The sequence below is a fragment of the Monodon monoceros genome, unplaced genomic scaffold (genome assembly GCF_005190385.1).
Source record: "Monodon monoceros isolate NGI ecotype Baffin Bay Population unplaced genomic scaffold, NGI_Narwhal_1 Super_Scaffold_5, whole genome shotgun sequence".
NCBI classification, from domain to species: domain Eukaryota; kingdom Metazoa; phylum Chordata; class Mammalia; order Artiodactyla; family Monodontidae; genus Monodon; species Monodon monoceros.
In genome coordinates this window covers 10,888,255-10,911,487 of record NW_021703782.1, presented here as the reverse complement: position 1 = coordinate 10,911,487, position 23,233 = coordinate 10,888,255, and the positions used below count along the sequence as shown (strand labels likewise).

The 23,233-nt window shown below is 53.0% G+C and overlaps 2 protein-coding genes across 10 annotated transcripts in view; one reads left to right on the top strand and one right to left on the bottom strand.

Moving 5' to 3' along the window:
* The window catches only part of PTK2B (protein tyrosine kinase 2 beta), a 140,135-nt gene extending 130,305 nt beyond the window's left edge, over nucleotides 1-9,830 (top strand). For 6 of the 7 annotated variants that reach the window (XM_029202887.1, XM_029202886.1, XM_029202885.1 and 3 more), the window contains 7 exons: nucleotides 3,846-3,992; nucleotides 4,215-4,250; nucleotides 4,619-4,643; nucleotides 6,021-6,067; nucleotides 6,640-6,777; nucleotides 7,036-7,116; nucleotides 8,765-9,830. In XM_029202887.1, the coding sequence (XP_029058720.1) occupies nucleotides 3,846-3,992; nucleotides 4,215-4,250; nucleotides 4,619-4,643; nucleotides 6,021-6,067; nucleotides 6,640-6,777; nucleotides 7,036-7,116; nucleotides 8,765-8,980 (690 nt within the window). In that variant the 3' untranslated portion in view covers nucleotides 8,981-9,830. The remainder of the gene's footprint in view (nucleotides 1-3,845; nucleotides 3,993-4,214; nucleotides 4,251-4,618; nucleotides 4,644-6,020; nucleotides 6,068-6,639; nucleotides 6,778-7,035; nucleotides 7,117-8,764) is intronic. The other variant, XM_029202888.1, reaches the window with a different exon arrangement.
* A 285-nt stretch (nucleotides 9,831-10,115) lies between these two features.
* Nucleotides 10,116-21,931, bottom strand: CHRNA2 (cholinergic receptor nicotinic alpha 2 subunit). 3 transcript variants are annotated; one of them, XM_029202894.1, is made up of 6 exons: nucleotides 21,361-21,931; nucleotides 20,226-20,377; nucleotides 19,744-19,788; nucleotides 16,984-17,093; nucleotides 12,931-13,939; nucleotides 10,116-11,761 (listed from the first exon to the last, which is right to left on the bottom strand). In XM_029202894.1, exons 1-6 carry the CDS (start codon nucleotides 21,686-21,688, stop codon nucleotides 11,636-11,638), a joined length of 1,770 nt encoding a protein of 589 aa, XP_029058727.1. In that variant the 5' UTR covers nucleotides 21,689-21,931; the 3' UTR covers nucleotides 10,116-11,635. The 3 variants fall into 3 exon arrangements, with proteins under 3 accessions (XP_029058727.1, XP_029058724.1, XP_029058725.1); XM_029202891.1 differs by lacking the exon at nucleotides 21,361-21,931 and having other exon boundaries at nucleotides 12,931-13,806; XM_029202892.1 differs by lacking the exons at nucleotides 20,226-20,377; nucleotides 21,361-21,931 and having other exon boundaries at nucleotides 12,931-13,803; nucleotides 19,744-19,750.
* Nucleotides 21,932-23,233: the final 1,302 nt, after the last annotated feature.

Below are 23,233 nucleotides of genomic sequence, written 5' to 3'. Positions count from 1 at the left end.
GAACACTTGATATATTTTACTAAACGGAGTCTTGATATGTGACATAACAGACTAAAACCCTTATTATTTTAGCTCTAACTCCATTACCATGCATGATATTTCAGGCTCACCATATAAGACTCTAAAAATTGAGGGGAAACTACATTTCTATTATAATACATTTACAAAATGTGGGAAAGTATGTTGAGATATCCTATATGCTGTTATTCTTAATTTAGTAAAACTTTGAAATGATTAAGATAACTTCGAATTCTAGGCAGTGAGATCTTAGTGGAATCAATATCCCCCTGACCTAGCTCATTTTTCTCTTTTACATTAATTTAACCAATTTATATCTTAGCATATACTTAACGATAATAAAACTGCATTTTTAAGCACGCACTATCATTTAGGCAGTGTTGAATTCCTCCACTCTCCTGCCCTTGACTCTTTATTCATAATTAATTGAGTTTTAGTGAGATTGGCTTTAAAATGCATCCTTTCAGTAAGAAGGTATTTTGTACATTTGAGGGATGGCACTGCCTTTGTCTAATCCCTGACTCACCGTAAGGACTTTGTTCAGTTCCGTGAAGACAGACTGTGCGGCAGGAAAAAAAGACCTTTTCTGTCAGGGGTTTAGAAGTACTTGCCACAAGGAAAGTCTGCCTAAAATAACATAATGAGCATTTCTTAAAATAAGCAAAAAAAAAAAAAAAGTTAAAAACATAAACTCCATTTCATGGTATACATCAGAAACATCGAGAAAGCCTCTTCCAGGCAGAATGCTGAAAAGGTATAATAGGCTCCCTGCAAAGCATTTGAAAGCATTTAACAAAAATCAGAGATTTCTGTTCCCACAAAACAATTTTTCTACCGACTAACTCAATTGCCTGACTCATCTGAGAATCTGTGGGATTCCATACCAGAGTCAGGATGGCAGCAATCTCCCTCCTGAAGACCTCACAATTGAGGTTGAAAATAATAATAGAATTCAATAAACAGCACCTTTTTAAAGGGACACTTTGCTGGGCTCTGTCCTAGGTTCTGAAGGGAGAACTGCCTTCAGTGAGCTTACCATCAGCCAGAAGGAACAGGGCAAGTGCATACTTGCCTGAAATGCAAACCAGAAAGCTGTGAGTGGCACATAGAGGTACAGCGAAAGTGCAGTGGGAGCTCAGAGGGAAAAACGACTCTTTCCGGCTTCTTTTCTGCAGCTGGGCGTCAGTGGATGGGGAAGATTCGGAGGGGAAAATACTGGGATGCAGGGGATGAAAGAGGCAGAGCATCGGTTGGAGCCAAGATTGAGTGATGGGAAACCATAGGATGAGTGCAGGAGCTGTTTTTCTAAAACAAGGCAGGTGCGTGTGGAGGTAGAAATAAGACTGGCAGGATGGGAGGTAGCCAATTTATAAAAGGTGTCAAAGCTTATCAGAGTCTTTTTAAAACACCACAAGGACCTGATTTCTCTTAAAAATGACCAGCAATGTAAGCATTCATTGCCTGATAAGAACACCTGAGGTATACTTCAGACAAGTAAGCCCTGAAGAGGTCCAATTTAAAATAACAATAATAATAATAATTTGCTCCTTGAGTGTTATGAGACAAGTGGAAGACATAGGAACACATCTACCGATGCATGTTAAATGTCTGGCGCATGCTAGACATTTGAGCGGTAGGAATCTTCTTTTGGCAATTACAAAACTACATAGTGTTTTCTTGAGTCTGGCAACTCCTTCTACCGGTATTTACTCTAGTCTTCCTCAGTCCGTACATTTTTCTTATACCTGGAGATTCCCAACTCTATCTTCAGAATGTTTGACACTTAGTTTCTATTTGTCACTATTTGTCACTAGCCTACGGTAACATGCCATTGTGTTTGCAGGTGTTGGCATTTAACTGAGGACATTTACAGCCTTTAAAATCCCCTCATTTGGGGGCATCAGCTGTTGTGAAGTAAATCTTATTTATTTTTATCAGTTCTATGGTTATGAAATACTCTTCTGTTCTGAAATTTGTTTTACTAAAATAAGATCTAACTCAGTAGCTCTCAACTCCAAGGGGACATTTGGTGACATCTGGAGACATTTTTCTTAAACAACAGGGGAGGTGCTGTAGGCGTCTAGTGGGTGGAGTTGCTGTAAGCATCCTACAGGGTATAGGAAATCTCACCCCCCATAGTGAATTTTCTGGCCCCAACGTTAATTGTGCTGAGGTTGAGAAACCCCATTCTACTATTGGTTACTTGGACCCATGAGAACAGGGACACTGCATATTTAACCATCACTGCCCTCCCAGCACCCAGCTCCATCCCTGCCACGTAGTAGCTGCTTAATAAACAGTTACTGAATAGAGTAACGAACAAAGAATATTTCAGCAAGAAAATAAACTTATGATGAGAAGTATTGTTAGAAACTGAGAGCAGTAATTGTAGCTGAACAAGCCTAGGAGAAACATACCAGTGTAACTGTTTTCAAACTGTGTGTTATATTCAAGTGTGTTTTAGAGACTTTGGTGGGGAAATCTTTTTTAGAGGCTTGGCAGAGACTATGCCTTGCTAAAGTAGAGTGAGAATAATTTTTAGCATTTTATGTAAGTGACTTGTATGTAAACTGGCCAGTTCAAAGGAAAGGATCTGAGTGGCTTGCCAACCTGAATGTCATGGAAAGGTCGCATGCCCCTGGCAAAGGCCGCCCCAGGATATATGCAATCTAAAGAATGCCAATAACACTCCTATGTCCAGGAGACCCAAGCAATCTTGTGTAGCAGAAAAAATGCTTGTGTAGCCAGTTTAAAGGGACCGAGCAGATATTTGTATAAATGAACCCTGGGGAGGACTGAGGGAAGAGAACTAACAGGAAAACATGCAACACCTTCTGTTTAAGAAATAGCAGGTAAAACTATGAATAGACCCAAAGCCCCACAAATGAGTTAAAACGGGGTTAGATGAATAAAGGTAGGGAGAGGGCTTCACTGGTGGCGCAGTGGTTGAGAGTCCGCCTGCCGATGCAGGGGACGCGGGTTCGTGCCCCGGTCCGGGGGGATCCCACGTGCCGCGGAGCGGCTGGGCCCGTGAGCCATGGCCGCTGAGCCTGCGCGTCCGGAGCCTGTGCTCCGCAACGGGAGAGGCCACAGCAGTGAGAGGCCCGCGTACCGCAAAATAAATAAATAAAAATAAAATAAAAAATAAAGCTAGGGAGAGGAAGCATTTATTGCTTATCTGTAGATCCTTATTTCTTTAAATTGTGTTCTTCACTTTATCTCTTAGCTCATGCATTTGTTTTAACCTTTGGTTAAATAACCCAAGCTACTTTCTTAATAAAGAGTATGTTGTAATAAAGAGGCATGATCAGATGGGTGCATGCTGTCGCTCCTCCTCTCGGGTCCCACCCCACTGTGGACAGCTTTGGGGGAAAAAACACCACTGTTCCTCGAAGCTTCCAGACCCGCCACCGCGGTCTTAGGTGGCCATAAGGTCCCAAGGCTTCCCAGAGGGCTGGCTTTGCGTTTCCAACTGTACTAGGTGACAGTAGCCATGACAAATGCCAACTGAGAAAACACTATTAGGACAGTTATTTGAAAATAAAATGGTAGTGACAGATCACGTGATCGTTTGAAAACAATGCCTGTTAAACTATGTGCGCTTGGGTTCGGCATTTCACTGACACACAGGCATGTGTTTGCGGCTGACGGACCCACAAATAACTGTCTGCATAGATGGCTGCAGATTTAAGGACAACTTTACAAGAAAAAAGCAGCCGGTGAGGCCAAGGCGTGTGGCTCCCGCAAAGCTCTCCGGAGGGTTGTCCCTCCTGGGTGTGGGGACTGGACTTACTGTGTCCTCTCCTGTCTCCCTGCCGTCCTCCCAGGAGGAGGACTTCATCCGACCCAGCAGCCGAGAGGAGGCCCAGCAGCTGTGGGAGGCCGAGAGGGTCAGGATGCGGCAGCTCCAGGAGAAGCAGCAGAAGCAGATGGTGGAAGATTACCAGTGGCTGAGGCAGGAGGAGAGATCCCTGGTGAGCAGCCGCTGAGCCCCGGGGCGGGAAGGGACGCATTCCCTGCGGTGCTGCTGGGCACGTTCTGATAACCGTGCTCCCCTGGGAGAGATGTCCAGGCCGCCGTGTCACTTTGTGTCCCCTTTCGCCTCCCCAGCTGACTAGAGTGAGCGCTCTCCATGCATCCTTGGGGGTTTTAGTTCTAGAATCCTAAGTCCTCTGCTTTGGTTTCCTCCTCTGCAGGACCCCATGGTTTACATGAATGACAAGTCCCCGTTGGTAAGTCACCGCGAGAGGTCTCTGCCTTAGGGGGAAGGCCTGGGAGGGCCTGGCAGTCAGCGGGGGGACCCTGGCTCCAGGCCTGCCCATCTCTTCCTTTCTGCCTCTCACCTCGGGAGCACGTCTTTCCCCTTCACTCTGATCTCCACAGGCTCCTTCCCTGAGCTCACACTTGAGCTGCACCCTTAGCGCCGCCTTCCTTGGCCACAGGGCCCCCAGGTCACTTCCGGTCAGGAGGTCCCCAGGTCCTCCTAGAGCTAAGATCTCTAAACCTCTAAATGGACACCTGGGGGTGGGGAACAGGCCAAGGAGGGACGTGGGTGGTCCCAGGGCCGCGTCAGTGACCTGTTCTCTTTCCTTCCTTCCAGACCCCAGAGAAGGAGGTCGGCTACAGTAAGTGTGAGCGCCCTTCCTCTTGGCGGGAGTTTCCTCTTGACATCTTGTGAGCAGCCGCCACCCCTGCCCAGGGCAGAGAGCGGCAAAGGGAGTGTGTTTGCAATTGGAAGAAACGTCTGCCCTGTCTGAGCTCAGAGTGTGCAGAGAAGCACGGTTTGGGAGTTGATATCCACCACCTCCCACCCTCCACCCCACCCCATCCCCCTCCGTCTGCTGCCTGTTCCCACCTCTCTGGGTGGTTGCATTTATTTGGAGGAGTTGGTGATCCTATCTCCCACCCACTCCGTTGGAGGCTCTAAAGTAGCTCCACCCACCTCTCCCAGGTGACTGCTCCTCCCCAGGCCCCAGGGACAGAAGAGAGAAAGAGGGCGGGGCCCACTGAGCCCGCAGGGTCTTTCCTGGAGCCTAAAGACCCTCTGCTGCAGGCTGGCCGGGTGGAGCTGGCAGTGAGCCAGGCTCTTCATCACCATGGGGTGGGGGGACTGATGACTGTGGTGATGGTGACAAGCCCTGGCCCAAGGTGCTGAAAAATGTCAACTCGTTTAATCTCACAGCAGTCCTTCCTATATGACAGGTACAATTTCTTACGATGCCCATTTTACAAAGGACATGAAACAAGCACAGGAAGGTCAAGTGACTTACCCACAGTGATTAGCAGAGCTAACGATAGTGATTAGCAGAGCTCAGATCTGCTCAGATTTGAGCCCAGGCAGTAGTCTGGCTCCTGCAGGGTCCCTTGTGAGCGAACCGTCCATTTGACAGAAGACAGTTTAGGGCCTGGGACTGTCAGTAAGTTGCCCCAGGTCACCCAGCTCCCTGGTGGCAGAGGTGAGAGTGGACCCAGGTCTTTTGACGTCTACTTCTGGCAGCTACACAGGGCTTGTGTGTGCCTTTGCTCATCAGAGTGGGGAGAAAATAGCATGCTGCTTCTACCAGTTCACTTCCTTGACCCCACCCACCCCGAATGGTCAAAGCAGACAAGAGGGAAGCCTTGCAAATCTACTGCACAGCAGCTGTTGCACCTGGGCGGGGCTCCACGGACACCTGCTGCCTGCAGAGTGGGCTTCTCCCTCATGACTGTCAAGGTCAGGGTGTCAGGGCCCAGGGTGCAGCAGCCCCGTGGCTGGAACAGCCCCTGCCATCACTCCATCTCTGCGTGACTTTGGCTTTTTCTGTCTTTGAAATCCCTGACTACAGAGGACCAGGGAGGCCAGAGGTTATTTTCCCCACCATCGTCCTGGAATTCGGGTTTCATGTCCCCGGGTCTCCTCGTAGTAGTGGAGAGGGGCTTTGCTGGGCTAGCAGCAGGTACGAAGGGAGGGGTCGGGGTGCTGAGAACACCCTGCGCTCATTGTCCCCCCTCCCCCCTTGCAGCGGAGTTCACGGGCCCCCCAGAGAAGCCACCGAGGCTGGGCGCGCAGGTACGTGCTGGCTCTGCTGAAGCTGGCCTTGTCTAAGGCCACACAGCTAATTCATAAAAAAGCAAAGGGAAGGCCAGTGCCCCGTCTCCCGTGGCCCCTCCCTGACCTGGAGGAAAGCTCGCTGGTCCAGCCCGAGGAGTAGGGGGTGTGGCCCGCCTCCCTTTCTCCAGCCGCGCTTTGGCTCCCGGCACCCACGTGGCTGTGGGGCCGATGCTGGTTGCTTCACTCTGGAACAGCGGTTCTCAGCCTTGGTTACCCGTTAGAATCCTCTGACAAGCTTTGAAACCACGTGGCCCCCAGGCCCAGGGGATGGTTCAGTTGGTCTGGTGTGAGGCCGGCCAGCAGTATTTTTTTAAGACTCCCTGGCAGACTCTAATGTGAGAACCACTGCCCTGGAAGCAGAAGGGAGGGAGGCACCCCCAGGACAGGGCGCTACTATTTCGGAGAAGAGGCTTCAGCAGTTGGGCTGACGCGTGAGTGGGCAGTGCCTGCCCAGGAAAGAACGGCTTGTGTGCCCCTGACTCGCCGCCCTCCCCTCGGGCCCTCTGCTTCTCTTCCCCCGACCCACACAGTCCATCCAGCCCACAGCCAACCTGGACCGGACCCACGACCTGGTGTACCTCAACGTCATGGAGCTGGTGCGGGCTGTGCTGGACCTCAAGAATGAGCTCTGCCAGCTGCCCCCCGAGGGCTACGTGGTGGTGGTGAAGGTGAGAGGCAGGGCGAAGCCATGGCCTGGGGAGGCGGGCTGCTCAGCCCTGGAAGGAAGGGGGAGGGGCCGAGCATCCCAGGCTGCCGGCTAGGTGCCTCTCCCAGGAAGACCCCCATTAGAGCCAGGTGGTCAAAGGGAATCTAGTCCCAGGTACCCTCGGCAGGCAGGCACCATCCCAGGAGGGCTCTTCCCCAGGGAGACGTGGCTTTCTCAAAAGAAGCCAAGCTGACGGTCGCCCCGCCCCTTTCTCTCCCAGAACGTGGGCCTGACGCTGCGGAAGCTCATCGCGAGTGTGGACGACCTCCTGCCGTCCTTGCCGTCGTCTTCGCGGACAGAGGTGAGTGTCCTTGTGCCAGTCGGTGACCTCAGCTGTCACATGCCCCCTTCGCCTGCCCCAGCTGTGTTTCACACAGGAGACTCAGAAGGGCCACCTGGGGCAGCCTCCTCTCTGCTGGGAGCCGCCAGCGGATGGCTCTGCACGGCATATCTGGGAAGGCACCACAAGGGGGCCGAGCTGGCACCCGGGGACCCGGCCGGCTTCCTAGGGCGAATTTCCTAGTTTAGGTCTCAGATGGTTGTGATGACTTCTTATTGCGTGAGGACATGCAAAGGATGACACACCCTTCTTTTTACCGCCCCCTGTGATTCTTTGTCTAGTACCCTCCATACTAAGGTCAAGGTGAGTGTGTCACAGAAATAGCCGTTAAGGTTTCTTCAATTGATCATTTAATCGATTTTCTCTATTTAAGTGAGAAACAATCACTGAAAACCAAAATGGGAGTGTTGGTGCTCTAACTTGAGATGGTCCCAGTGGTAGGCAGAGTGATGCCCCCCTAAGATGTCTACATCCTCAGAACCTGTGACTACGTGACCTTACATGACAAAAGGGACTTTGCAGATGGGATTAAGTGAAGGATCTTGAGATTATCCATGTGGGTCCAATGTAGTCACAAGGGCCCTTGTAAGAGGGAGGTGGAAGCAGAGGTCTTATGAGTCAGAGAAGGAGATTGATGATAGAAGCAGAGGTTGGAATGATGCCACTGCTGGAAGGATCCGCAAGCCAAGGAAGGCAGCAGCCTTTCAAGGCGGCAAAAGGCAGGGAACAGATTCTCCCCTTGAGCCTGCGGAAGGAACGCAGCCCAGCCGTCACCTTGACATTAGCCCCATGGGACCCATTCCAGACTTCTGACCTCCAGAACTGTAAGAGAATGAACCTGCGTTGTTTTAAGCCACAGCGTTTGTGGTAATTTGTTGCCGCAGAACTGGAGACTGAGGCTGTGCCTCTGAACGTGTGTCGGTTTTCTGTCTGGAAACCAACCACAGGCTCCAGCAGAACACCGCACCCCCTGCCAGGCTGTAGCTTTCGATCCACCATCTCCCGGTGGTCAGCAATGTGACACAGGCGACCACTGCAGCCCACCACTGTCCCCACTGTGACCACGCATAGGGCAGGAGGGTCTGGGCATTTCCCGCGCCCCCTCTGGGTGGCAGCAAGAACCCAGAGGAGCCCCCGTCCGGCTTGAGAGTGGCAGTCATTCATTTCACTTGGTAAATATCTCTTGAGCGCCAAGTATATGTTCAGCAGTGCACTAGGCACGGGGATATGGTAGTAAATAAAACCCTACAGCCCAAACCGCTGTCGCTGATCTCTTGATTTGATGGTACACAGTTAACCAATGAGTGAATGCACTTGACCCCTGACCATTCACCCACGTCGGGCCAGCACGAGGGTATGATGGCACAAAGGGAGGGTCTCTGGGGCTGGATCGGAGGGGGCTGGCGTAGGCGGGCTGGGGCCTGGGGTGCCTGCAGTGTCTGTTCTTGCCGACCTGGCCCCCAGCCCGCACTGGCCTTGGATTCAACCCAAGCCTGGGTCAGACCCACCCCCCAGTGCCAGGTGGACTCCCGTGTGGCTTCCCCATCCTCCCGGCCTGCACGTCGCGGCCCCTCAGGGTCCCAGCCCCTCCCGTGTGCTCTTCCTACAGATCGAGGGGACCCAGAAACTGCTCAACAAGGACCTGGCGGAGCTCATCAATAAGATGCGACTGGCGCAGCAAAACGCCGTGACCTCCCTGAGTGAGGAGTGCAAACGGCAGATGCTCACCGCCTCCCACACGCTGGCTGTGGATGCCAAGAACCTGCTGGACGCCGTGGACCAGGCCAAGGTTCTGGCCAACCTGGCCCAGCCGCTGGCAGAGTGAAGAGGGCAACGCCTCCCGCCTGCATCTCCGCCCCCGCCCGCCGTGTCCCTCCCTGCCCCGGCCCCTGCCTGACCTTCGGTCCTATGGGTCCCCCCAGGGAGGGGGGGGCAGGCGAGGAGAGTCCTCCTTCCCCTGCCATTTTGCACGTCCCCTCTCCCCACCCCGCCCCCAGACTGTGCTGCTCAGGCCGCAGCTGGACAGAGGTGACTCAGGGCTGCAGACGGCAGGGGGTGACAAAGAGGGCTCAGAGGGAGCGTGGCTGCTGTCCGCCAGCCACTGCTGCCTGGCCTGAGGGGACCACGCTGGGGCCCCTTGCGGCCACGATGGCTTTACGCGTCCTGTGAAGGGCGGGCTGACTGGGGAACCAAGCTCTTCCTTCTCTTTCCTCCCCCGCCCACGGAGCCCCGCCCCACGCCGTGCACAGAGGGAGGGGCCGGGAGGGGCTCTCTCTGGCTAGGCGGGCGGCTGGTGCCATGAGGGATGGACCTGACTTTCTTGTACAGTGTATAGTGGAATTTATTTAATGTGAGTTTGGTCTGGACTGACAGCCGTATGTGCCCCTGAGGGGAGACCTGGGACAGTCCAGGGACAAGCTACTGGGAGTTGGGACACAGGAGGCTGTGTTGTCCACGCGCCAAGAGGGGAGAAGGGGAGAGACGAGGCCAAACTGTACCCGCATTCCTCGCCCCCTTTCCGTTCTTCCCTCCCTGGCCCCTTCCTTCTCTTTTCTTACTTGTCTTCTCTCCCCCTTTCTCATCCACGCCCTCCCTCCCGTTCTTGTGTTTGTGCAGAACACTCTTTTACCTTCTTTCTATTTGACTTGTGGAGGAATTAAAATTGTACCATTTGCTTTGTGGTTTGATTGTTTTGTTTGTTTGACCTTCGGGGCCGGTAACGATGACCTCGGGCCTCGGCCCTGGAAGGAATCGATTGTGCTTACTTTGGGTGAAGATCAAAGGCTGAAGCCAGGGCTCAACCCCCCGGGGCTCGCAGTGATGCCAGGGCTCGCGGTGATGCCAGGGCGGCGGGGTCAGGCGCTTGCCCCAGGCCTTTGCCCCCCGCACCTGAGCCAAGGGCGACTTTCCAGTGGGGTCCCAGGCAGCCCCTCCGGGGCCACACAGGGATGCCAATGGCACTCTCCCAGCTGCCATCAAATACCCAGGGCTCTGAGGGGGTGCGGTGGTCCCAGGGGTGCTGGGGAGGGGTCCCACAGCTGACTGAGCAGCCCTTCAGCTTTATTTGATCTCTTGACTCACTTGCCAGTTGGGTGGGAAACGGAATAACAAGAGGGAACATCGCTGCACCAGGAGGTCAAGTCTGGGAGAACCACTGCTCCAGGAGAGCCAGCGGGGAGGACGGCGGAGGTTGCAGCTGCATCGGCAGAGCAGAAGGAACCAGAATGGCCTCTGAGTGGGGGGGTCTTGCAGAGAACTGAGGCAGGAGGACTGGGCCCGCTGTGGCAGGGTCCCCCGGGGTCTGTCAGGGAGAGCAAGTGGAGCTTAGAAGGAGGGGACTCTGAAGGTCAAAGAGAACTAGGTGCTTGCCCTGCTTGGCTGCTCGTCCAGAGTCCCCACCCTGTCCGGAGGACCCAGTGCCGCATCTGTTAGGGCCGAGGTTCTGCCCTTGGGCTGGACGGCGCTGGGGCGAGGGACTGCGGGATTCCAGGGGGCAAGACAGGCTGCACAGAGCCGGTCAGAAGACATCGCGGGGCTTCGGGTAAGAAGGGCGGGCAGGCTGGGAAGGGAAGGGGTCCTGCAACGTCTCGGGGTGCAAAGCCATCCAGCTCGTTCCTCTCAGCTCCTCCGAGCAAAAGTCCTGGATGCCTGGGGCTTGACCACCACTCATCCTGTGTGTGGGCGGGGGGGAGGGAGCGCACCGCGGGCCTGAGTTGGGTCAGGAATGGCTGGGGGTGTCCTTCTGGTTTGTCCACGCGCATTGAAGGACAGATAGCGCCCCTGCAGACGGGGACTCTCAGTGCGGCCACACCTCTCGGAGGGCCGGCTGGTGCTGAGCGGGTCTGCACGGGGAAGGCTGGGGCTAAAGGTAGGGGAAGTCTGGGCTGTCACAAGAGCTTCCAGGTGGGTGGGACGGCCCAGCTACCTGCATCCGCCCCACTTGTGGCCCTCCTCCTTCTCTTCCCCTTCCAACCTCCTCCCTCTGTTCCCCATCCTCAAGCCCACCTCAGCCTGGCTGTCCCCCCTGCCTTTTCGGGCTGTTCCTGAATCCCAAATGCTGTTCATAGCCCTTCCACGCCCCTGAGGCGCTCTCTCCCTACGCACCCCTCCTTTGAGGTCTGAGCCTCCTCTCATGGCCCTTCCCCAACCCCTGGGTTCCCCCCACCCGCATCCCTCAGAGTCTGCATCCCAGGAGCATCTTATACGTCTTCACGTTGTCATCACCACGTCCTAACCTTCTGCAGAGCAAGTTCCTTTTGGCCCAGCTCTTCAGCATCCAAACAGGGCTCCGTGCCCGGCAGATTCTCAGCACAAAGTACAATACTGTCAAGTGAATCATCCCAAGAAGGCTTCCGTGTCCGGACGCCACGGAAAGGCACCTGTAGTTGGGTGGCGTTGACCCCGAAGGCATACTCCAGAGGCGGCAGCCGTTAAAGACCATGAGCTATGCCACGTCTGGGCCAAAGCAGGCGATGTGGCATCAGATCATTCCAGCTAGGAACGGAGGGAGAAAGAGTCCGACGGTCCCCAGGAAGCAAACGAGGATAAACAACCAGAGGAATATCCTATCGATGACCATGGCCACATACCTCCAGTCTTCCTTCACCTGCAGGGGAGATGGGTGCACAGTGACTGATGACTTGGGAAAGGGGAGGTGTCCCGCCCATGCTCAGCCCCTGTAAGAATGGCACTGGGGACAGCGGTGACGCCACTGAGACCTTGGGAGCTAAGGAGCGAGGTGGGAGGGGGGCGGGTGAACAGGGATATCTCAAGACTCAAACAGCCCTCTCCTAGCTATTTCCGTCCTATACCACCCCTGTGATAATAGCCCAGAGCCTTTCCATAGGCTCTCAACTTCCCGGTAAGGGAGGCTGGAGGGACACAGAAGGTTCTAGAGTCACCCAGGGGCATGGACCCTCCCAGGGGGGCTGCAGTGATTTAAACGCAACGCTCAGAAGTTACAAAATGGTGAAGACTTTGTGCCCGCAAGTTGCCTCCCGACCCACTCACCCACCTGCTGGTGGGATAGGTGAGGGTAGGTGTGGCCCAGGGAAGGGCTGGGCGGTGTTTGCAGCGGGGTAGGCGCTTTGTGGAATTGGGGCTTACAGCCCAGGCAAGTGGATCTGGAGTCCTAGCTGCTCCCGGATTAGATAACAATTAATTTGTCTTATCTACTCAGCAAGGCCACCCAGTAATAACCTCCTGGCCTTTCATCATTCCCTAAGTTGATAAGAAGGATTCTGTGACCCTGGGCAGTGGCTTCCTTACCTAATAATGCAGGACACAGCAGGGGGCGGGGGAGGGGAGCCCACAGGCCCATCCAAGCTTCCTCAGTGTTCTTGAGTGAACAGTGAAGTTCACAAAATGCCCAGAGGCCAGGACAAGAAGGAGGGGCCCGTCAGGACAAAGCGGGAGGCTGGATTGTTCGGGGTCTCCTGATGAGTTCCCCCCCACCCCGCCTACGGGCAATGGTGGGAAATGGCCTGTGTGAGGATGGCGTGGGGAGACCCCCTCCAGCTCTGTCCTGTGTCTCCCAGTTAGGCTGAGCGGGGACATTCTTACTGCTGTTCTGCCTCCTACCCAATAAACGTCTTCAGAGCTGCCAGCTAGACATTCTCCACCACAATTCATTCCAGACTCCAAGGCCATGACTAAGGGAGATGGGTCCTCATGGAGGAGCCTGGGTTGACCCAAGCTAACACCCTGGAGGGATGGCTCCCTACTAGGCCGGTGGAGTCACCCAGGGGACGGGCCCCACCCCCAGCCCCCACTCACTGAGGAGTCTGCATCCCGGGCCCGCAGGTGATCAGCAATATAGCACACGCCCTCCAGTGCTTTCTGTGTGCGAGGTGACAGCAGGGGCCCACCCTCCGGCAACTGGGTCTCCGCCTTGGGACCCGAGGCCCCTGGGTGCAGACCCCCATGGCTGTAAGGGACGCCTGTGAAGGGGGACGAGTGACCCGCGTGTGCCCATCTGCCTTCCTTCTCCTCGTCCGTCCCCTCCGCATCCACGTTGGTCTCCAGCCAGCGGTAGGAGGGGCAGAGCTTCAGATCTGGGGGGTCGCGGAGCTCCAAGGGTGGCAGGGGCCGGCTTATCAGAAGCCACCGGGACACGCAGCCTAGAAAGGCCACCCGCACCCAGTGGGGCATGTTGTGGGTGCTGGCGGAGCGGTGGTGCACGTTGAGGACGAAGACGGTAATGACGATGGACAGGGTGACGAAGATCATGGTGAAGAGCAGGTACTCGCTGATAAGCGGGATGACCAGCGAGGTGGACGGGATGATCTCGGTGATGAGCAGCATGAAGACGGTGAGCGAGAGCAGCACGGAGATGCAGAGCGTGATCTTCTCGCCGCACTCGGAGGGCAGGTGGAAGACGAGCACCGTGAGGCAGGAGATGAGCAGGCAGGGGGTGATGAGGTTGATGGTGTAGAAGAGCGGCAGGCGCCGGATGACGAAGTAGTAGGTGACGTCGGGGTAGATCTCGGCACAGCAGTCATACTTCTTGGTGTTGTAGGTGCCCGTGGCGTTGATGATGGCCCACTCGCCGCTCTCCCAGTAGTCCTTGAGGTCTACCGCCTGCTGCATCGGCACCAGGTCGATCTTGGCCTTGTCGTATGACCAGGAGCCGAACTTCATCTTGCAGTTCTGCTGGTCGAAGGGGAAGAAAGTGACGTCAATGCTGCAGGAGCTCTTGTAGATGGCGGGCGGTACCCAGTGCACGGTGCCCGAGGAGTAGAGGTGGGCCTTGGTCATGTGGGTCACCACGAACTCCCCATCTGCACTGCGGAGAGGAGAGGCGTTGGGGGGACCCTGCGCACCCCGGGCACCCAAGCCAGACTGCTCCAAGGTAACACTCAGCAGGGGGACCCCAATAACACAGCCGGACCGGGCCAAGTTGTGGGGATTTGTGCAGGTAAGACTCCCCGGCACACAGACATCTAGAGCTACCTGAGTTGTCTTTCAGACACCATTTTTTAATTACAAAAGTAGGAATTTTTAAGAATATAGGAAAGTACCAAGAATTTTAAAAATAACCACTATTAACGCTTTGATGTTATAGATCTATATCTATACACATATGAGATATATCTATATCTCATGTATATCTGATTGTCATCTAGATAACACATACAGCATTTTTACGCTTTTGTGATCATGTGGTATATTTGTAGTTTGATGGCCTGTCTGTACACGTTTAACATTTTAAAGTGATTGTTCACATGAGTATTTTTTCTCTCCTCCACCCCCCACCCCTGCAGATGGTGACTAAGCCCCTCTGCTGGGGGTCATGTCATTTACACCTGAGGTTTTTACTTCCCTTCTCAGAAGACACCTGATATCTTTGCTGGTGAAGGAAGACGCCATCCGTCTTCCTTCAACACGCATTTCTGAGCCAGCCGCGCCCACTGGGGCCTCTGCAGGAGCTGTTGGTGGAGGGGAGACTCATGCCTGCCCTTAGGGAACCACGAGGAACTGAGAAGCAGGCCTGAACACCTACAACGCCAGGCAGGCGGTTTGGCAACAGCATTATAACTACTGGGGGGAACCCGCTTCCCGTGAGCAGGGTCACCATGCACACTGCCATTTCAGCAAAGCCTTGATGGATGGTAGGATTTGGCAGAAAGCTGGGGGTGGAGAGCAGACCAGCAGAGCATCCGCAGAACAAAGAACAGAGGAGGGAAAGGATAAAACTCACAGTGTGTGCTTGGACTGGAGGAGCTGCTGGGCCGAGCTGGGGGCGGGGCGTGAGTGAGGGCGGGGCCCGAGTGGGCGTCGTGAGAGCCCTTAAGGCATCTAGGGCCCATGAGGATACAGAGGACACTGGAACAGCGGTGACCACTCGGGCCTGAGTCTGATTTCCCCCTGCGAGGTGGCGCAGTGAGCTCTTAGCCCCCGCCTTCCCTCCCTATCCAGTTCCCACGATCAATCCTAAAGACAGGGGAACCAGAAGAATACACAGGAAGAGGGACTTCCCTCGTGGCGCAGTGGTTAAGAATCCACCTGCCAATGCAAGCGACACAGGTTCAAGCCCTGGTCCGGGAAGATCCCACATGCCAGGGAGCAACTAAGCCTGTGAGCCACATCTACTGAGCCCACGTGCCACGACTACTGAAGCCTGCGTGCCTGGACCCCGTGCTCCCCAACAAGAGAAACCACCGCAATGAGAAGTCCCTGCTCACTGCATCTAGAGAAGGCCCACGCGCAGCAGCGAAGACCCAACGCAACCGAAAATAAATAAAATTTAAAAAAAGAAAAAGAATACACAGGAAGAGAGACTTCTTTCCCTTGAAGTAGTTCCAGGATAGAGAGTTAGGCACGTTGGAAATCAGAACTTTGAAAGGGAGTTACAAACAGATCAGGGCAAAAGTTTAAAAAAAAATTTTTTTAAAGCATTTTTGTCATCATACAGAAGCACCACTAGATGGAAACATGTGCCCCCATTTTGAGGAAGGAAAGAAGCAATTCCCCGGGTCTTCTTAACCTGAAGTGGAGTGGGTGGAGGAGATACCCTTCTTTAAATGTCTGCAAGAATTTGGTTTGAACTTTTGTCCTATCAAAAGAATTTCCTGTTATAATCAAGTAACACTGGACAAAGCCTTATTGGCAATCCTAAAACTCTGGGTCCTATCTGATGCTAGGACTTTGTTTCTGCTCTCTGCCAGGTGCACAGGAAGCAGAAACTAGAGGGATCCTGGGTGCAGATACGGGGTGAGGGGTCCGTGAGTCCAGTGGCAATGTTAGACCTTGCAGGTAGTTCATGCTGAATGTGTGTTTACAGAGATGGCTCAGATGACAGGGCTTTGACCAGGACAGGGCAGTGTAAAGGGATCACTGTCACCCGCCTCTGACCTATCTGGAGACACCTAACTTCAGAAGTGGATCTGTTTCCCTTTATTCTATTGTTTAAAAATAGCTTTTCTAAATGTGGGTCAAATGAATTGGGAAATGCTGGGCTAAAGGGGTTTCTTGTCTGTACAAGTTCTAACAACATTTAAAATGACATTTTCCAAAGGACTGGGGTTGGGGTGCAGAAAGGGTTTTAACGACATACAATGTTATTTAAAATTATTTAACCACAGAACTATTTTTCATACCTATTCATATCCCCAGGAACTAGTGGTCCCTAGAGTCCCACTTCAGAAAATATTTTTAGACAAACATCATGCCAAATATCTTTTAAGTTCTTCATTTCTAAATGAAGAATTACCTGATGCCAAACATGAATGAAATTATAGCTCTTTATATCTTCTATTAAAAAAAAAACCGACTTGGTCCTCTGGGGCTCTCTTTAGTTTCCCCTGCCTTTTACTAACTTCTAGTCATTATGTTCAAAGATTGGTCCTCTTTGGTTTTGAATACAGGGCAACTATAAATAATATTTTTTAAAACACCCATGCTTGATCCCTTCAAAGTTGTAACCCTGGGATGCTGCTTACCTGTTCCAACAATAATGCCATCCTGCAAAACTCCCAACACTTAGGCACTTTTTTCACAGCCTGCACCAATCATATTTTTCAAATAATGCTCAGTGTTGGCACAGCTGTGTCCCAGTAGCACAACTCAGGCACTGATATGCAGTAGGTGCTCAATAAATTTTGGGTGTATGAGTGAGAGAACAAGATGAAAGAAATAAGAGAATCAAGAGAAAATGTGGTGAGGTGAGGATGAGCAAAGCAGGAGTTGAAAGGAAGGTCACGCAGCTTGGACACAAGGGGGCGCACTTCCCAAGTCCAACCCAGCCTAGCCTCAAGTTACCCGCCCTTTGCAGGGAACCCCCTGTCTCAGGGGTCCCAAGGGGCCTCCACAATCCCAGCCGTTTCCTACTTGTTGTAGAGGACGATGTCGGGGATCCAGATCATTTCCGAAGGGACCCGGAGGGATGTGATGTTGCCGAACTCGGCCGGGTTCCAGCGCAGCTTGTAGTCGTTCCACTCCTGTGCGTGGGGAGGGGAGTCAGGTCAGCAGCCCTGCCGGGAGAGGGAGCCTCGGAGCAAACCTAGGGCAGTCTGGGGACGCCCAGCAGCCGGATTCTGGAGCACCCGGAGCTCCTCACCTAGCCCCACAGAATAGAAAGGGCCGCGATGCCGGGAAAGGGCCCTGAGATGGGAACGGGGAGTCCAGTCTAAAATAATCTAGCCCTCGCTTTGTCCCCTCTCTTGTACTCAAAGTCCCGGGCACATCTGGAGGACGGGTCACCCTAGTCCCGCCTCTGTTCTGTCACTCCCTAGCTGGACGACCCCGGCAAGCAGCCTCACTCATTCGTAGTAACATTTTTTACTGCATTGCAGTTTACAAAGGTTTTTCACACCCTCTGTCTAGGAAGACCCTCAATGGGACAGCCGGGCAAAGAGTGCAGAACAGGTGGAAGTATTTCCCCATCTAACAGATAAGGAAACTGAGGACAAGAGGGGTAAAACAACGCCTTTATCAGAGTTACAGCTGAGAAAGGGGAGTCACCCAGTGGATTTCCAACTGTGCGCTAGAGCGCCCCCTAGGAGCCCTGTTTCCACCGGCTGGTCCAAGCGAATCTGTTTTCTCAAGTGAGGCTTAGAGGGTACGCTGTCAATAAGTGGCAGCACTGGGGCTTGAACCCAGCCTTCCCTGTCTCCAAACTTGCCCTAATTCTAGGGGCCATTTTGCTTTTGTGCATTTGCACTAAAATAGGGCAGTGATGTGCCCTTGAAAAGTCTCCCATGCGTGGTGCCTTTTCCCCTCTAAGGATAGTCATGTAACATTTACACAAACACATCAACTGGCTAGGGATCCAGGAAGAAGTAAGGGAAACAGGAGTGTTTGCAGGAAGCAGGCACATGAGAGGAAAAGCACTGATCCAGCTCAATGGTTCACAAACTTCAAGCACTCAAGTCCCAGTTTCGTAATTTTTGCCAATATATTTGCAATGCCTATATTAGCATTTACTTAGTATTTTCCTTTAAATTAGTTCATTATTTTTAAACCTACATAAATTTTTGAATTTTACATCACTGAAATAACTGGAAAACCCACAGCACTTGAAACCATCCACTAAAATATAAGTATATGACTATTTAAAAAAAGGGTTTGCGAGCCAATTAAAATCATCTCACAAAACTGCCGTTGGTACCGAAACTACACCTGGGAAGATGCTGGCGCAGCAGTGGTGCTGATTGCTTTTCTGTAGGGGAAGGCTTAGGCAGAGAGAGGGGCCAGACTTGCAAAGTAGGAAAGATAAAAGTGTTGCTAAAATTGTCAGGATTTCTCAGGACATTGAGGAATAATTTTGAAAGGGATTGGTCTTCATAAATGTACCCCCTCCTCCCAGTCCATTGTCTGTTAAGTTTTCAGGCTCAACCAACATTTGGGGGGCATCTACACCAAGTTGTGTTATATTAGTCGACAATAGATTATATTAGCCCCATTTTACAGATGAGCAAAGTGAGGTTCTGAGACTAACTTGCATGGTATCACAGGCTAATCAGAGGCGGTGCTGGTTGGCCTGACTCCTGCTCCAGGGCTCCTTCCTCTCCTCCCTACTCCAGTCCCTGAAGCCTAGGTAACTGGCCTATGGGGACAATTATGGCCACCCAGGTTCTAGGTCTGACCCTTGCACTGCTATGGCTTCCCAAGTCCCTTCATGGCTCTGCACCTCACCTGTAAAGAGGAGAGAATATATTCAGGCTGTTATAAAGCCTGTGTCCCCAAGTTCTGCCCCAAGAATGGCACATCAAAGAGGGCTACCCATCCCCTGGCCAGGACTGATGCTGAGCCAGTTTCTGGTTAAGAGACAGCAACTTCATTTCCTGTCTCTTGGGACCCTCGCTTTGGGGTCCCTGGGCCATCAGGTGAGGAGTCCGAACTCTCCTACTGGAGAGAACAGGCAGAGAGACCCTGAAAGTGCCTGGAGAAGAGCCCAGCTGGGCCTGGCTTACAGAACCTTCCAGAGCCTTCCAGACATCTCTGCTGAGGGATGAACCTGTAAGTGAAACCATCTTGGACCCTCCAGAGCAGACCAGCCACCAGCCAAATGCCACCAAGTAACCCCAGGAGTCCCTGTGCAAAGGAGAAGAAACCACTAAAACTCCTAGCCATAAAAACTAAAGATGTAATAAACTGTCAGTTGTTTTAAGCCAGTGAGTTTTGGGGTAGCTTGTTAGGCAGCGTAGACACAGAGCACTGAGCATTCTCCTGCAGAAGGAGCCTGGGGCTCTGAGTGGGGCACACCTGGGCCGCCCTTGTCCAGCCCAGCTGCCCTCTGCTTCTGCCCTCAGCTATAAAATGGCAGAACTAAACCTTGCATGGCTTTCAGTGATGACTCAGTGAGCTGATCTGCAAACGGTAGCAGGGACGTAGGCAATGCCCAGTCCTAAAGGGGACCACGTGGCTCTTGTAGGAGGCATTCTCAGGTGCTGGGCAGAGCCTGGCCACACAAGAGCACAGCCCCTCACGAGAAGCAGTCTGCAGTCGGCTGGCCTTGGGAACATCCCGAGTGGCAACTCAGGCAAAAGGTAAATTCGGAATCATGCTTCTAGTGGAAGAGTCCTGGGAGGCACTGGGGTCTGTGGGTTCCCACCCCGCTCCTGTCTTGCCCAGGGGAGGGGCCTTCACCTGCTTTAGCCAGACGTTGGTGGTCATCATTTGGTTCTTCTCATCCTGGCCAGTAGCGGGAAAGAAAGCAATGAGAGTGATGAACGAGCCCCAGAAAACAAGGTAGAGTGGGAGGGGCTTATTCAGGCCCCCCACTCACCAGAGAACCTGTTAGGTGACACTGCAAGCCCAGCCAACCCACCACCCCTCCTGACACTGCCACCCTCACTCAGATTATCTCCACGGGGTCCTCTGGGCTTATGTCAAGTGGAACAAGCAGGGCAGGGCATTTAGAAAACCCAACGCTGCCGGTCAGCGCCCTCCCAGGAGGGGTTTCAGGGCTGAGAGCGGGAGGGAGATGCAGCATCCCCAGGCTCTGAGGGGTGATGCTCTGACTGAGGTGGGTTGGGAGGGCTGGGGCTGGGGAGGGACGAGGAGCCCCAGAAAGAGACCCATGTCTGGGGCCGATCCCAAGGGGGCAAAGGATGGTAGGACAGACGCACCACGTCGATGAGCTGGGCAATGGACAGCCCGAAGTGCACGATCACCACGTCCGAGGTGTTGGGCACCGGCCTCGCCCAGCGGTTGTAGCCCCTAAAGAGGTGTTGGAAGAGGCGATCCTCGGCTTGGGTGGGGGAGGCCTGCTGCACGGATGCTGTGGGACAGGAGGGGAGAGAGGGGTCTCCGGGAGTCTGTGGTGCTGGGCGCTTGGCTCCCTCTCCTGTCCAGTCAGAGCCACTTAACCTCACTGAGCCTCAGTTTCCTCATCTGCAAAATGGGCGCACTAATCCAGAACCTATTTCAAAACACTATCGAGGAGGAAATATAATCATGTGTGTTAGAGCTTACAAAGCAACCAGCACATGGTTGGTGCTCAAGAAATGTCAGTTTCTCTGTGACTGATGGATAAGGGGCGAAAACAAGTGCTGAGAGGGGTGCAGAGCAGTGAGAAGAAGTCAGACAGGGGATGAGATCCAGCCTGGAACTGGGGAGCCCCAAGGGACAGCAACGTGGGGGAGAAGCCCGATTGTGTGGGGTGAGCTGCAGGGGGAAGGGCTTCACGTGTCACCGTGAACCTGGCCCCGGGAACTTTCACTCCCATCCTCTTGTAATGAACCACTAATGCCAACCATGAAATTCTCTTCCATTTGGAGCATCTTGCTGTTTATCCTCAAACCACAGGTATTTGCTCCTTCTCATCAGCTGGGCAGAGTGTCCCCAGTTGTCTGATGGGATCATCCGTGTCTGATTTCACCGTGTTCTGCAAACAGCTTCACCTCTTCAGGGTTCTCCTGCCTGAGCAGGTTGAGAACTACTGCTCTAAAATTCAGAACATCGGTAAGAACAGCTGCCGTGTGCCAGCGGTATCCCAGGCGCTAGTCACAGGCTCTCATTCCAGGTCACCACACAATAGCCCTGGGAGGGTCACAGTGCAGTTGGCATTTTGCAGATGGGGAGCACTGCGACTCGGGGAGGTTCAGGGGACGCAGCGATCGCCCCCCCACCTTCCCACGGTGGAACAGCTCCATCCCCTGCGGCTGTGGTGGTTGCCACCAGCCCACTTGCAGGAGTTTCCCCCCTGAGGCATGTGTGAGCTCACAGGTGTGACAGTATGCCCTAGGGACCATCCCCACTCACCTGCCAGGATCAGAAGAAGCCACCACAGCCCGAGCTTTGTCGTGGACGGGAGTGCAGGGCGGGAGGGGCCCATGGCTTCAGAGGAGGGGTCCGGCTGCCACTGGACATCAGAAGGAGGGCAGGCCGGGCCTTGGCTGTGGGTTGAACCTCGGACCGCTTCCCCAGCAGGGCCTGGGGAGCTGGCACTGCGGAGCTCCCTGGGGATTCCGCGTGGCTCCCTCTGACTGCCAAGCCTGAGTGAGCCCAGGAAAGCGTTCTTAGGATGATGTATCTTTGACACAAGTGAACCTTCGTGCCTCACACCTTTGACCTCATTTGCGCCTCCCATCACCCCTAGGAAGGTATGGGGAAGGGTTATTATTATCTCTTTTATTTAAATTTAAAAAATGCTGATGTTCACAAAAGTTGACTGATTTGCCCAAGCCACATAGTTAAAAAGCTATGAAGTCGGGATTCAAGCTCACACCTTCAGCTTCTAAACTATAACATGTTCAAGTGCTACTCAGTGGTGCCAACTAGAAGGGTAACTTTGTATGGGCAACTCAGCCAGTACTCGACTGTGTTTTATAGATCTTAGCACCATGATTGTCATTGCTCAGCCACGATCACGACTGAGGTCTGTGGCAGACAGGTGGCGACAAGGTACAGGTCCCCTACCCCAAAGCCAGGCTCACCTCTTAGATCCAAGGTTCTAAGAGGTTCCTCTGTGTGCAGCTTCACTCACCTCTCCTTCCAACTGATATCACATGCACAAATCCCAAGGTTATAATCTCTTTCACCTTTCAACCAAAGGCACTAAATAAAAGCGTGGTTTTTTTCCCCCATTAGTGAGAACAGGGGGAAAAGAAATAGAAGTCCAGGCATGCTGAACTTGCATCGTATAAAGATCCAACCAGAGACATCCTGGACCCTCTGGAAGAATGTCCAAATGAGACTGAATTGACTACAGTGGACAAATTCCCGCAAGATGCCTCAAATTTGCATCCCTTGTAATTAGCCCACGATGATAATTTCATTAATTTGTCACCGGAAACCAAAGGAGAAATTCTTCCAGGTATTTGACAGTGATTAAACTTCCACCTCTTGTTAGAAGGCTATTGAAAGAGAAAGAGTCCTGGACCCTTTGATCCTCTAAGTGGCCGGATTGGCAGGTTCGGGGATGGGGGTGGGTGTCTGCGGGCTGATGTCCCTGTTTGTAAAGTGGGTCTGGGTGAATGGAGTTCACAGGGAAACCTGTACAAAAAATATTGCATATGTAAAGGGCTCAGACGCCAATATCCTCACTGTGCTTGTATTGCTGCAATGTCCAGACCATCCTGCGCCCCATACCCCAACTCAAGTCAGCCTCTTCTGCCCACATCCTGAATCCTGGTTCCATTGAAGTCAAGGTGATGTGGGCTGATTTCTTTGTCCATCTTCCTACTGCAGCTGGTTTTCAACTTCTCACCCCCATTCTATTCTTTTCACAAGCCCCACCTTCTCCATAAAACCTGCTTCGATTTCACCCCACACTTCTCCACCATCTGGCACAATCCCAAGGGGAGTCATTGCGCTCCCATAACTGTCAACACCCCAAAGAAAGTCTCTTGATTGAGGAAATGAAAGTGTCTTTTCTTCCAAATCATTTCATCAGAGATGCTTAGGGAAGAGAGAGCCTATTTCTAGCTTTTATATTTGATCTGCTCAATACATCAGTTAATCGCAGAAGCTTGCCATCTCAAGGTCGGGTGGCATCTTAAAGGTCATCTGGATTACCACACCAGCTGATCATTTTCCTCCACAAATTCCAGCCTCAGAAAAAAACCCAGCAATGAAGAACTTGCTATCTTCCAAGTCAGTGAATAACACTGATGTCTGTTAGCCTTTGTTAAAG

Bases quoted from the DNA above. Each gene is read 5' to 3' on its own strand.
- CHRNA2 (XM_029202894.1), bottom strand. From the start codon at position 21,688: ATGGGAGGCGCAAATGAGGTCAAAGGTGTGAGGCACGAAGGTTCACTT. The intron at 19,789-20,225 runs GTGCGTCTGTCC...GCTACTGGCCAG, and splicing joins TTGCCCAGCTCATCGACGTG to GATGAGAAGAACCAAATGAT. The intron at 11,762-12,930 runs GTGAGTGGGGGC...TCTCCCCTGCAG, and splicing joins CCCGGGATGCAGACTCCTCA to GTGAAGGAAGACTGGAGGTA.